The 15,595-nt window shown below is 34.5% G+C and overlaps 1 protein-coding gene across 1 annotated transcript; it reads left to right on the top strand.

The window, feature by feature from the left end:
• Positions 1–7,789: 7,789 nt before the first annotated feature.
• On the top strand, positions 7,790–9,405 carry LOC115981007. Its single transcript, XM_031103198.1, has 3 exons — positions 7,790–8,710; positions 8,799–8,882; positions 9,213–9,405. The coding sequence occupies exons 1-3, from the start codon at positions 7,869–7,871 to the stop codon at positions 9,403–9,405; spliced, it is 1,119 nt and encodes a 372-aa protein (XP_030959058.1). The 5' UTR covers positions 7,790–7,868.
• The last annotated feature ends 6,190 nt before the right edge of the window (positions 9,406–15,595 follow it).

Here is a 15,595-nt window from a genome sequence, read left to right as displayed (position 1 = left end):
GATAAAGACAGTTTTTACCCAATGGAGGAAATTTTTCCCTAGTGAGCAACACACCACCAAGAAATCCACAATAAGTTACCCCCTCCCCAAGGAATAGAACACCATCAAGAGTCATCACCAATACACTTCTCAGCAGATTATACTCACCAATGAGTCCCATGAGCATCCCCAATGGATCTTTCATCCAAGGATTTCCTCATAAGTCAAAATATAGAAATTATGCACATATCATATGGGCATTGAATATGCAAGCACAAGCCATAAACCATACAAATCAGAAAGGAAGAACACATAACTTGTGCACATATCTCAAGGGAATTGAATATGTAGGCATAGATCCTATACAAGTCAAAATTTGTGCACATATCCTACGGGAATTAAACATGCAGGTGCAATAGAAAAGGTACAGATAGAGACAGAGACCAAGGTCACCCCGAGGCAAAAGCCTCACAAAAACAAGTAGAGATGAAGATGGAAGACAAGTACCACCCAGAGAAGTTTGAGGCAAGAGCCTTAGATGGACACCACAGAAATGTATCCTTTTAAGCTCGTAAGAGCACCCTTGTTTGTTTGGTTGATGGTTGTGGCCGTTGGCCTTGTTTGTTTTTCTTTTTAAGTGACTCTAGGATAATGAGTCACTTGCTTTTTGCTTGCAATTGGCAAAACAGGTTCTGAGATGGTGAACCTATCGTTGCTCGTTTCCCAAGCAACAGAGGTGGGAATTCAGACATACGAATCACACACAACTCTTTGGAGTTGCACCCCACCCCATGTGCGTGATATGTGTCATGTGTGTGGGTTGGACCTGAGCTATACGTCGAAACAAATTTTTTTGTCTCTTATTCTTTTGATTCCATTAGCAGAGCTCACGAATCAAAAGAGGGGCATCTGTAGACACTGCATTTTGTACCCCTTACGACTTAGGCCCCTGTTCCCCAATTATGTCGAAATTCTAAGATCCAAGGTTGGTTTAAGGCCCAATCAGATATTAAATTGACTTGAGAAATGATAAAATGGAAAATATAACTTTTAATGAGAAAATAAATCTATTTTTGGAAAGATAAAGAGAAGAAAACCCTCGACCTACGCGCGCAAGAATCAACATGCGTGCACGACCATGATGCATGCGCATGTAGGCACAAACCTGCACGCTTATGTAGGGTTTTAGAAACTATGAGAGACAACTTTTTTGCATTAAAGATAGAGGTTTGGAACGAATCTCACATCGTTTGGGAGCCATTCCAAACCCTCATTTTCACAATATAAATAACCATACATGGTACCTTTGCAAAACACACAAAAATCCGAAGGGAAAACACTAGGACTCACTAGAAATAGTGAATCAAAGAGAGAGTTTTTCACAAAACATCCTTAAATCAATTTTCTTTTAATAGGCATTTTCTGGCCTTGATCTTCGAGTTTGAGATTACTAATCACTTTTTCATTGATTGTGAATAGATTTGACTGATAGGGAGCAATCAAAAATCAAGCCTAGGAGTTTTTGTTTTGATGTATTGAGTTTTAAGCTCTTTTCTCCCTTTTCTGTTTTAATTTCATTTTTAATCTTTTTTCTTTGTTTATTTTATACTTATATAGCTTAGTTTTAGTCATCTTTTATATTTTTAAGCATGTTAGGTTGTTAGATTTATTATTTTAAGTGTTGCTTCATTCTTTTGTGTTTTCTGCGTTCTGTGCTAGGGTTTCTGAGCCAACCTGCGCACGCAGGTCAAAGTTTGCGAACACATGCATTTGCCTGCACGAGTATACCGCTACCCAGAAACCCTAATTTAAGTTTTCTGCTTTGTTTTCTTCATTTGTTTCACATGCTATGCCTCTGTTGTGGTTCCTTTTTATAGATATAAGTCCTTATTCTCTATTTATTGTTTATTTGTCTTTCACATGTTGAAATTAGGGTTTATCTTTTGTTTCCTTGTTTTGATGCCATGAGCACACATTCACATGTTCATGCATTAATGCCATAGGTGTTGAGATGCAGCAATGTAAGTGAGGTAAGTCATGTATTCACATAAACACACATGATTTATGTTTAATGATAGATATGAACATGTTTGTTTGGATGAGTTATTCTTAATGTATAGATGCAATCACATGTTACTTGGATCTTTCTATGCTTGTGTTTCTACCATGATTGTTTGCTACCTATGTTTCTGCCTTGGATGTGATATGATGCTAGATGAATGTTAGGTTGATATGAGATGCCATGTATGTTAGGCCTGGGTTGTGATATGCCATGATAGATGATTGATGCCATGATTGTATGCTTAGTTAGATGTATGCTAGTGTGTGTGTAAGTATAGATACAATAATGAATATGCCTTTAATAGGATTAAGACATAAGACACAATAAGTAGAAACCAACCCTAGGGTTGGGCGGTTTTGGGTACCTAACACCTTCCCAAAACCGTACTTAAACTCCAAACCCATACTTTAATAGTAAGATCAAAAGGTACTTCCCCGAGAGGACACTATATTCATGGTTCCTAGGCCATTGTAAAATTAGGTGGCGACTGCTCGTTGTGTCTATAGTATTGAACCATCCCCTAGACTTAATATGGGAAGTACCCTTATGGGGAAGAAGTCTCATTTCTTCTAGGCTTCTAGAAACTTTTTATGTTCTTGCTTATATGTTGTTGCCCATTTATTCTGAAAAAATGCCCTGACACCCCCTAAAATTTAACTTAGTGGCCATTACATCCCCTGAACTTTTATTTTAGCTAATTTACTCCTTAAACTTTACTCATATGCCAAATTCGTACTTTAGTTGGTCTACTGTTAATAAATTAATGGAATACTCACATGACACGCATGTGAGCATTAAAATCACTCAATTCAATTGTCTAAGACCCATAGAGATGAGAGAGAGAAACCTAGGAGAGAGACGATCCACGCAGTTAGGTGTCAATTTGAATCCTAGGAGAAAGAGATGATCATAGTCCTACTGACAATCTCACCATTCAGTTTTGTGAGAGGGAAACATAAATTTGAGATGTGGTGGTGACAATCTCACCATTCAGTTTTGTGAGAGGGAAACATAAATTTGAGATGTGGTGGTTAGATTTGGGTTTAAATTTGAGAGGTTAAAGCTTGAGAGTTTTAGATATGGAGGCTAAGGCTTTAGCCAGAGAGAAAAAGAAATCATTAGAGAGAAATTAAAGAAGAGACCTATAGTGGCAATGGAGGTCTTGAGTCAGCCATGATGGCTGATCTATGGGTTTAGAGAGAGAAGTTGTAAAAGAGAAGCATCAGCTTGGGTTTGGAAACTAGAGATGAGATGTAGAGACTGAAAATAATTGTGGCTTCCCGTAACTATTTCTTGGGAGCTTGTACGTGTATTTACAATTGTTGTACATATTACAATTTATTTGAATATAGTCTATATAGATAAAAATTTATTACAATTTATTTGCTAGAGTTTGATCTGATCTGGTATGCTTTTGTGCTTAAGCTTTATTTGCAGGGGGAGATAAGGATGAGGCTATCTTTTCTTTTTCTTTTTTCTCTCACCCCCTTCTAATTGGTCTAGACGTTTGTTTTTTGTTTTTTTAAAAATGTGTGTGATAGTTCTATTAGTCACTTAACGTTTTGGCTAATAGATGGTCCTATTTGTCACATAAGCAAAGTTTAAGGAGTAAATTGGCTAAAATAAAAGTTCAGGGAGTGTATTGGCTACTATGTTAAAATTTAGGGGGTGTCAAAACATTTTTCCCAAACCTTTTTAATGAATCTTTACATTACTTGTCATTTAAATACCAGCTCTTCATTTACTTGTCATTTAAATTCAAGCTCATTACTTTTCATTTAAATTTCAGCTCTTTACTTACTTGTCATTTAAATTCAAACTCTTTACTTTTCATTTAAATTTCAGCCCTTTACTTTTATCGTCATTTAAATTTCAGCACTTTACATTTACTTATCTTTAAATTTATAGCACTTGTACTATTGTTGTTCTTTACTTTTTCTCATCAATAATGTTTCCATAAATTGATTGCTTGGGTAAACAAATTTTTTTAATAAGCTTTTCTAAGGAAATGGCTTTTCATAATAAAAAAGAGTTTTCTTCCTTTTTCCAGAAGCTGTTTTAAAAAATAAAGTCTTTTCTTGAAAAATCCTCCTCCAAACTCTTTTTCTTAAAAATGTTCTCTTTCCCTTAAAAATGTTTTCAAAAAAAAATATTCTTTTATTTTTCTCCTTTAATCCGAAATTAAGAGGTTCTTTTTATAAAAGAAAGGATTTTCAAAAAAATGTTTTCTCTTACCACGTTGGAAATTTCTTCTTTTCAAAATATAATAAAGGAAATCTTTTGAATGAGCAAAGTTTCTAAAAGAAATATGCATTTTCATAAAAATCATGGGATTTTTGGAACCCAAATCTTTTTCTAAAAAATAAAACCCATGAATGTTTCTTTTGAAATACTCTTTTTTCAAAACCAATTTTCCCACAAAAATGTTTTTAATACAAACCCCCGTTCACCATAAAAATTATGGGATTCTTGATTAATGTCTTTTCAAAAAGAAAAAACCCATAAAGTTTTTCAAAAGAGCTTTTCTTAATTCTTCCCTTAAAAAAAAAAAAAAAAAAAAAAAGGTTATCCACTTCTTGTATAAGAAAAAAATATTTTCTAAAAGTAACGTTCTTAACAATAATTTTTAAAACTTCCTCTTAACAATAAATTTTTTTTCATAAAAAATGTGTCTTTTCCAAAACCTTCCTTTCAAAAATAAAATAGAATTAACATTTTAAAACTCACTCATGCATTTTAATTTAAAACTTTTCCTTAGAATAGTATTTTTAAGGATTTGTGCCTATGGTTCAATTCCATTGAACCCATAGACAGTAATCAAGCTTACATAATCTCTTCCTCTTAGGCACTAATACATTTCCATTGTCATCTTCTTTGCATGGTAAAAATAAGGAAAATTGTGGATGACAACAAGGTGCTATCCTTCCAACTCTTTTTTTATTTTCATGTTGTAGTTTATTTGTGTATAATAGTTAGTATTCACATGCTATTTATATAGTAAATAAATAAATATCTTTCACATGCTATTTATGTGTATATCTCACATGTCTTTAACTTAAATATTCACATGGTATTATAAGTAAATAAATACTCACATGTATATATATACACACACAGGGCCAGCTCTAGGATAAAAACAAGCAAGGTGGTTGCCTAAGGCCCCGGTAGAAAAAGGCCCCCAAATTTTAATCAATAAAATAATTTTTTTTATAAAAGTATTCATTAAGACCAAATATTAGCCAATAAATAAAATGAGATTTTTATCAAATGAAAAACAAGAAAAAAGAGAGAGAAAAATGTTATGTCCACAACATTTTTTACAATAAATCCTATGTGGCAGGTTGTTACTAGCTGTTATTGGTAGGGGAAAAAAAGTAATTTCAATGGTGAGTTCAAATTAGAACCAACAACAACTTAATACTTTGGATTTGTTGTAAAATATTGTGAATTTAGCACTTTTTACAAAAAAAAAAAAAAAAAAAAAAAAAAAAAAAAAAAAAAAGAGCAATACACAGAATTTCATAACATTTTTCACAATAGTTGAGTTGACAAACTTTTACTAGTTTTCAATTATGTCTACCACTAACATCACTTTTTTACTTACCACTACCAATTTGCCACGTCATCAATTGTGAAAAGTTTTGTCAATTTTTTTGTGTTTATAGATTTCATGAAGAGAAAAAAAAAAGTTCTACATGGTTAATTAGTAATTTTGCATCTAAAACAAGATAATAGAACTTAAGTAATATTAAAAAAATTTCTCAAAAAAAGTCATCTTTAAATATGTAAAAAAGTCACAAATCAGTTTTTGCCTAGGGCCTCCAAATGCATCAAGCCGCCCTTGTGTGTGTGTGTGTGTGTGTATATATGTACTATTTGCAAATTTTTTTTCAAAAATCAAAATGCCAAGTATTCTATTCCTTCATCAAAATATAACATTTGAATTAAATTAAAGTAAGGTACTATCCTTTGAATAGGCGTTGTGGGGTGCCTAACACCTTCCCCACACGTAACCAAACTTCCGAGTCCAAGATCTTTAGTTTAAGACTTTTGATTTACCTTAATTAATGAACCTTTAAAAATTGGTTTAGTTAATTAGGTAACTTAAAATGAATTAGACAAATAGGTGACCAATCACACCTAATAAAAAACCAATAGCCAGTGGCGACTCCTAAAATAAAATTAAGAAAAAGGGACTCACACACACACCTCTCACCCTAGAAACACGAGCACACAAAGAGTCATGTCGCTAAGGACAATCAAACCCAAAAACCCATTTTTTGAAATTCAACCGATTTTTGGGGGGCGTCCAACGGCTGGGACCCAGCGCACCCGCGTCCGATGCGACGACACGGGAGGGACGCCACAAACCGCGCGTCCGTGCCGCGTCGTGCCACGTGGATTTACCGCGCCAACGTGGCTCAAATCGGGCCGACTCGAGCTGTATCGGCCGAAACCGCCAAAATGGCCGGTTCAAGCCGAAACGGCTGAGTCAGGCCGAAATTCAAAAAAAAAAAAAAAAAAAAAAAAAAAAGGGTGCAAAACGCACCGTTTGAACTTAACCTAAATACCAAGGACTCTCTCAGACACTCTCACTTCGTCCAAACAACCTCTCTCACTCCGTCCCTCATCTCTCTTCTCTGTGCGACTGTGCTCCGTCCCTCATCTCTCTTCTCTGTGCTCTGAGCTCTCTGCGAGTGCGGTGCGCTCTGTTTCAGCCTTCAGGTGTGCTCTCTCTTCTCTTTTCTTGAATTTTTACTCTCTGTTTTTTACGATTTCTCTCTTTCAAATTGCTTAGAAATGAATTTGTGAATCGGAAAATTTGTGTGCTTGACTGCTTGCTGTGTTTTTTTGGCTTGTTTTTTCGATTCTTGTGGGAGTTAAAGGGTTTTGTTAACCTGTGATTTGTGGGAGTTAAAGGGTTTTTTCGGTTCTGTGTTTTTTTGCTGTGAACCTGGTTGCTGTGTTTTTTTGCTGTGAACTTGGTTTGATTTATCATTAATTTATTTAGTTAATAGTTATTATTTGTAGATTAAATTGAATCTATTAAATTTGCAATGGACGAAGTTAATAGCACAGAAAGTTCACCTTTATCTAATCAAGAAGTGCCAAATGATGAATCTCCTCTTTGGCAGTATGTGACTAAAGTAGAAAAACCACCTGGTGCTTCTGTTAAATCAAGTGGAAACACATACTTTAAGTGCAACTATTGTGATATAGTTTTTATGGGATCCTATTCTAGGGTTAAGGCTTATTTATTACAAATTTCTGGCAAAGGTATTAGAGCATGCGTTAAGGTGTCAAAGAGCCATAGGTTGGAAATGCAACGAATGCATGATCAAGTTGAGAATAATAAGTTAGAGAGAGAACAGAGAAGTCAAATTCCCTTACCCCCACCTCCCCCAGGCCGTGGGATACCTATTTCCCCATTTCGGAGACAGGAAGGGAGTGATAGTAGTCATAGTACAAATCCGGTTGATGCTAAGAAGAGGAAGGTGACTATGAATACTACTTTGGAGAAAGCATTCCAGAGTAATGCTAGACATGATTTGGATAGCAGAATTGCTAGGATGTTTTACACCGGTGGGTTTCCGTTTAACTTTGCAAGGAACCCACATTATCTTAGTTCCTATGCATTTGCTGCTACCCATAGCATTCCGGGTTATCTTCCTCTTGGATACAATGCCTTAAGAACAACACTTTTGCAAAAAGAAAGAGCTCATGTTGAAAGACTTTGAAACTAATTAAGGACTCTTGGCTTGAAAATGGTGTAAGTATAGTTTCTGATGGATGGTCAGATCCACAAAGGAGGCCTCTTATTAATATTATGGCTGTATCAGATGGGGGTCCAGTGTTTATAAAGGAAATTGATGGGTCAGGTGAGTTCAAAGACAAACATTATATTGCTGGGGTGTTGAAGGATGCTATAAAAGAGATTGGACATGAAAAAGTTGTCCAAGTCATCATTGATAATGCTAATGTGATGAAGTCTGCTAGAGCTCTTATTGAAGGTGAGTGTCCTAAAATATTTTGGACAACTTGTGTTGTCCACACTCTCAATCTAGCTTTGAAGAATATTTGTGCAGCAAAAAACACTGAAAAGAATGAAGTTACATATGAGGAATGTAGTTGGATTACACGTGTTGCTGATGATGCATCCTTCATACGTGTTTTTATCATGAACCATTCAATGAGGTTGGCAATGTTTAATGAATTTTGTCCATTAAAACTGCTCCAAGTTGCTGATACTAGATTTGCTTCGGTGGTTGTAATTTTGAAAAGGTTGAAATTGATAAAAAGATGCCTTCAAGCCATGGCTATTAGTGACCAATGGGCTTCTTATAGGGAGGATGATGTTGGAAAAGCTCAAAAGGTGAATGATATGATTCTAAGTGATCTTTGGTGGGATAATATTGGTTATATTCTTGAATTTACAGCACCCATTTATGATATGCTACGAATAGCCGACACAGATAAGCCTTGTCTTCATCTTATGTATGAGATATGGGATTCAATGATAGAGAAGGTGAAGGCAGTAATATATCGACATGAAGGCTTGGAAGATGATCAGTATAGCTCATTTTGGGGTGTGGTGTATGATATACTCATTGATCGATGGACTAAAAATTGTACACTACTACATTGCTTGGCTCATTCCTTAAATCCTAAGTAAGTACATTTATTCTCTATTTTCCTTAGTTCACCCTTTTAGTAAAACACATGTTTCATCTATATTTGTTTTTTAATCTTTAACTAGGAATTACTCCATTGAATGGCTTTCGGAGAATCCAAAACGTATCCCTCCACATCGGGATCATGAAATTTCTATGGAAAGAAGCAAGTGTTTGGAGCGATACTTTGAAGATGATAATGACTAAACGGTGGTGAAGTTTGAGTTTGCTAAATTTTCAATAGGGAGGTTTCCTTCACCAAGTGCCTTGACAGATAGGTAGGCCTTACAACCTTTGGTTTGATGGCAATACCATGGCTCCGCATTTCCAACTCTTCAAACCCTTGCCCTTAAACTTCTTGGACAACCTTGCTCATCCTCATGTGCTGAGAGAAATTGGAGCACATACAAATTCATTCATTCCTTAAAAAGAAACAAAATTGCTCCTGCACGCGCTGAGGATTTGGTATATGTGCATTCTAATCTTCGACTCTTGTCAAGGCGCAATGAAGAGTACATACATACAGCAACAAAGATGTGGGATATTGCAGGAGACTCTTGGAATGAGAGCGACATACATGGAGGAGCTGGAATTCTTGAGAATGCAGCTTTTACACTTGATGAGCCAGAGTTGGAGGCCATAGTTATTGGGAATGTTAACACTAGTGCTACTACTAGTGAAAGTGAAGTTTGAAGTGAAGCTATTGATCTTGAGGATGATGATCTTTGTGTTTGATTGTCTTGTTGATTATCTTTTATTTTGTTTTAGTTTCAAACTTATGAGTTGTATTCTAATTTCCGAACATCATGGAATGTTTTAGTTTCAATCTTGTGGATTGTATTTAATTTATGAACATCATGTTTTAGTTATTATCTACTATTGCTCTTAAATTTGGTATTTGTTTATATAATGTGAAAAAGTATGTTTAGCAATATATTAAAAATATATTGTAAAAATATTTTTAATAATTTTTTAATCACCGAGTCCCGCCGCACCCACACCCACCTTTTTCAAAAATTGTCAAGTCCCACACCCGCACCCGAGTCCCGAAACGCACCCGTGCTTCATAGTCCATAGGTTGCATCTCACTTTTAGGTCCGAAACAATGCCATAAACCAATAGAAATTGTTTAGGATACGAACTCCACCCATCAACTGTTCTCCTTTTTTATTAAACGCAAGACATACCCTTTTGGCAAACTGAAATATTAGGTCATTATCATAGATTTTACTTATGCTTAAGATGTTAGCCACCTAGCCTTAGGACCTTCAATATAGAGCACATCTTCAAGGGCTTGCATGCCAGGTAATTCAATAGTACCTTTACCCACAATTTAGGATTTACTCTCATCACCAAAGGTGTGACAGCTCCACCTCTACATTTCTTTAAAGTTTTAAATAGAGAGTTGTCCCTAGTCGTATTTCCAAAACACCCACCATCAAGATACCATATACAAGTATCAAGGACTTTCATGGCAACATGAACAATTAAGCACATTGGTCATCCTTTTTCACCCAAACTTTCTTGATTGCAGGAAACCCATCACGACCAGACCTAAGCTATTTTGGTTTAGTTTGAATAGATCTAGCAATCAAATCACGAATGACCAAACTAAAGTGAAAAGAGCCTGAACTTTATTTTCTAATCCTAGTTCATTTGGTTTAGTGAGAGTTTTTGGGAACTTAGGGGAAAACATTTGGATTTAGTGTGCCATGGACGCCATAACAATGACAAGTAGGATTAGTGTTTAATTGGGCATGTTTCATGTTTGTTGATTTAGAAACATAAGACAAACTTAATTGATTTTCAAGAACATTAATCTTATCACACAATGCAAGGTTTTCTTGTTAGTATCTACCAAACAGTTTATTTGATTTTACCAATCCATCATGTAGGATTTCTTTCTCAAGTTTTACTATCGTTGATTTAACAAATTCCTTAAAGATTTTATTCGCTACAATTTTCAGTTTACATTCAGAGTTATGCAATGACAGTAATCACAATCTTGCAAGTTATCACACAAGGAAATCAATCCTAAAGTAGTGTAACTTGCTCTAATACCACTTCTTACATGTTTAAACCCTAGCAAGATTTGCTACCAATTTTAAAAAATTTAACTTAGCGAAGTGATTAATTAAGCCAATTTAGATTGCAAGCATCATGGATAAGGACAAAAATAAATAAAATTCAGACACACACACACAAACAATATATAATTACAAAGAGAAACCCTTCAAGGACAAAAGCTCTTTGTGGCCTAGCCCAGTAAACATAATCCACTATGAAGATAGTTGCACTACATAACAACTTACAAAGCCTATGTACATATACTCAAGCCTCTAGCTTCTACTAGAACCAAATTACACCAATTGTTTCTCTTCACAGTCTCCAAATGCAAGTTGACATGTCAATTACAAGTCTGATCACACAAACACTTCAAGGCCTCTTGAAGATTTTTAAAAGTTCTCTCTGGTTTTCAGAAATCCAAAGCACTCAAGGTCACACTCAATATTTTGGTGAAGTTTTCCTCTCAAGAATGTTCAATGGTAGAGGGTGAAAGTAAGAGAATGTAAGGTTTTTCTATCTAGGGTTACAGGAGCCTCTACCTTCGTTCAATGGTCAGTAAGGTTTAATTTCGTTCTTATAAAAAGTACAAATCAAAGGCGGGATGTCTACTATTGTATTTGAAAATATGGGGACAAAATGGGCTTTTGCCTTTCTTCCCAAACTAAATAGGTAAATGCTCCTCTTTTAAAACTCGACTTTTTGAAAATCAAGTTCAGCCCTATAGTGACATTTTCAAGGACCTATAGTGACATTTTTAAGGACTTATAGTGGCGTTTTGTAACTTGATATCCATGAAATCGAGTTATAGGAAATTTTATTGCCTATAACTCGATTTCATGGATATCAAGTTATAAAATGTCACTATAGGTTCTTAAAACGTCACTATAGGTCCTTAAAAACGTCACTATAGGGCTCCAGAATTTTTTTTTTTTTTTTTAACTCGATTTTGAGAAAATCGAGTTTCAAAAGAGGGGCATTTCCCTAATTAGTTTAGGAAGAAGGGAAAAAGGCTAATTAATTTTCCCAAAAAGGGCAAAACCCTATTTTGTTCGAAAATATGGCAAGTTATTAGGAATCTTGCTCTGTTGCTCAACCAAGGTTACGGGAGAATGTCGAGCAAGCTTCTCCATAATTCCATTTTAATACTCTTACTTGACATTTCAATGCTCGCTTGACCAAGGTCTTCATGACAACAAGTTGAACTTTTTTTTTTTCCTTTTTTGGAGACAAGACAAGTTGAACTTTGTAAAGTTGTGATTTATAACTATGTTTTATGTTGGCTTTATTCCACGAAAAAAAGTGTTGTAATTGCTTTAATTTATTTCCTTGTATTTTGTGGGATTTTATTGTATTGGGTTTAGTATTAAGTTGGTGAAGAATCAGTGGATTTCGCGAGTGTCTCGCTGGAAGCTAACCCACGAAAAAGCCACGTAAGAAGCACATGCTGAAAGCTGAAGAGTCATGCTAGCCTGGAAGATTTCGCGAGTATCTCGCGAGTAAGGTCTTCCCGTGAGACAGTCGCGAAACATTCTGCCTAGAGGATTTTTAAGTGTGACTTCCCTACCCTTCACACATACTATATATATCCCCATTACCCACAAATGCAAAGGAGGCCATTCAGAGAGAAAACCCCTAGATAGGTTTTCTACAACACACACATCCATCTTTTAGAGAGAGAGAGCTACTCATCCTTAGTGAGAAATCTTTGTAGCCTCTTCTCCTTCCCTCTCACATTGTCATACCTTGAAAGGAGATTTGTACCCAAACACAACCCACACCTTCTCAAAGTGTAAAGAATGTTTTGGAGCTTGGGAAGCTTTGGGAAATTGCCAAAAGAAGCCGGTGAGGCTTGGCGGATGCAACATGGAGCTTGTTGCGGGATCCGGAGAGCTAGACAAGACATGGTTCCAAGAAACCTTGTTGGAGTAGGAGTTTGGAGGGCTTAGGTACATCGGGTAGATTAGGCTTGGAGGGTCTCTTACTAACCCATGTATCCCAACTGATTGTCTAGTGGATCGATTACCGCTTGGAGGACGGCGGAGAGGTTTTACGCCGAAGACTTCGGTTTCCTCTTCGATAACACATCGTTGTGTTGTCTTTGTGTTTGCATATTTCTTCCCTACTCTTTTACCTTTCATTTTACTGCTGTGTTATTTTGAATATGGGTTAGAGTAGCTTGTTTGTTTATACGCTCACATTTACTCTTTTCCGCACTTAGTAAAAGTTAAAGTAAAATCTATCGAGCCGTATTTTTTTATTTGGGGGTCTAAATGTCTCTTGTGTTTTCACACATTTTAGAGCATTGAAACTTATTTCAAATCTTTTTCCTTGATTATAACTTAAATGAAAAGTATCCACAAAAATCAACATATTTACAATCAAAACTTTAAAACAGAATTAGCTCACACTAAAATAACTCTAACATACAATAAATACAATATGTCATTTTAGTTTTTGTGAAAAATATTGTTATGTTATTATATTTATTGATTAACTATTGTGGCCTGTGATTGTCTTTCTCAATAATTCTAAAGTAATAAAAAAAAATTCATAAAATAATTTATACACATTGAAGTGAAATATAATTGATTATAGATAGTAAAGTAATAACTCTAGTGTAAGGACACAAAAACTAGTCCCCATGGAGTTCTTCACAGATTCTCACTCAAACCATTCAAACAACATACATATAAGTAAACAACAAGGGAAAAAACACTCCACAATAGGAAACTCAAGTAATTGATTTCTCTAAACTCATCTATTACAACTTCAAGTTAGATATTACAATAAATAACTCTCATGTTCCCATGGTGTTATCTTTACTCTCTCTCTCTCTCTCTAGTTTATTTTTCTTATTTTTGTTCCTTTCTCCCCTTTTCTTTCAAATCCCCTTTCTTATACCTCTCCTCCCCCTTTTGTAGCTTCCATCCTTGTTCTTATCACTACAACTGTCCTGTTGCCTACTAGAGCCTCAGGGATATTTTTCTCAACTTTATCGGATTCCTCCTCCCTTATCCAGGAACTCTGGCTTTTGGGGGTTGTTGGTACATTCAAGCTGTCTCATCTGTATTTAATGCGGCAGAGGTGAGGTAACAACCCCATCATTAATGTAAAAATAAAGATCTTCAACCTTTTTGCAAGTTCTGAAACTTTCTCATGGTTCCAGGAATATCCTGGAAATCACACATGATTCACTCGTGCACCAGACCTTAGGTAAGGTGGCACATTTCCATCTCCACAGGAACTAATCTTTTGTGTGACTCATTTTTTCCGTGGTACTTAGGATGACCCAGCTTTCCTCCTTTCAGGGTTTATTACCCATTGAGCCTTCCTTTCAAAACACATGCCAGACCCAATTCTTTCCCGTGGCCCAATTGCTTCTTGGGCTAGTTTGTTCGAGAGGTGACTGTTCCACTCCCCACATTTAGGATAAATTTTGACTACAAACATGGTTGAAGCAATTGGCTATAACTCCCACAAAAAAAAGATTAACATGACTACATATTTTGAAAATATAATTGTTGAATTGCATACTTTTTATGTTTGTAACACACATGTCAAATTTTATGTTAATTGGATATTATTTACTATTTGATCCTTAAATTTATTTTTTATGCATAATTTTAAATTACAAATATTTGAAATTTAAACATTTGATTGATAACATAGTTATTAATTTTTTTTTTTTTTGGAAATTTTGAAAACATAAAAGATATAAGAAAAAAAATATAATTCAATAATAGATTTGTCAAAATTTACATCCACTAAAAAAATATTGAATTGAGTTGTAGTTATTGATTACAACCTAATTAATACCCAAATTTTCTCTTATAATAAATCCTATCTTTAATTCATAGGTTGATTTTGGAAGTAACCAACTCAAAAGAGATTTTGCTAGATTGGGTATTGCTAAATCCATTATAAAATTCAATATACACTCTTCTTAAGAAAAGGGGTGTATTTAAAATAGTTGAGACCCTCCACCAAGTTACAAGCCTTAAAAGAGGGACATAAAAACCATCATTAACTATGTCATTATTGTTCTCAAAAATTAGTAACCTTAATCCAAGGCAGTGATGTTCTAGAGTCTGACCGCAAAATGACAAAATTTAATTACAAAATTGATTGTAACCAATGACTACATTCTTAATATCTTTTTATTAGATGTGAATTTTGAAAAATCTACCATTAAAATACGTTTTCATCTTATATCCTCCGTACTTGCACATGTTTTAGAAAATCAAAGATCAATAGTTATGTTATTAATCAAATGTTCAAATTTAAAGTTTTTGAAAATTAAAATTATACATAAAGAATAAGTTTATGGATTGAATAGTAACTAACATTTAATTGACACAAAATTTGACATACATAAAAAAACATATAATACAATGATTAAATTTTTTGTTTTTTTACCTACAAAAAATTTGTACTTGTGGATTGATCATCTTGCCAAGGGTGCGCAGTGATATGATTAGATTTTTTAAACAATAAAGTTTAGTTACAAAATTGGTTGTAACCTTAGATGGAGGATATAGGCTACAACCTTAATATCTTTTATTGGAGGTGAATTTTGACAAATCTACCATTAGATTACATTTTTTTTTTTATATCCTCCATGCTTGCAAAATTTCTAGAAAATTAAAGAATAATAGCTATGTCATCAATAAATTGTTTAAATTGCAAGTTTTTGTAATTTAAAATTATACATAAAATATAAGCTTATAGATCATATAGTAAATAATATCCGATTATTACAAAATTTGACATATGTATTTTTTTTTTTTTTTTTTGAGGAAAAGGTAAGTCAACTTTA

This window comes from Quercus lobata, chromosome 3, assembly GCF_001633185.2.
Source record: "Quercus lobata isolate SW786 chromosome 3, ValleyOak3.0 Primary Assembly, whole genome shotgun sequence".
Lineage (NCBI taxonomy): Eukaryota > Viridiplantae > Streptophyta > Magnoliopsida > Fagales > Fagaceae > Quercus > Quercus lobata.
The sequence above is the reverse complement of the archived record's forward strand: the minus strand, read 5'-3'. Positions and strand labels throughout refer to the sequence as shown.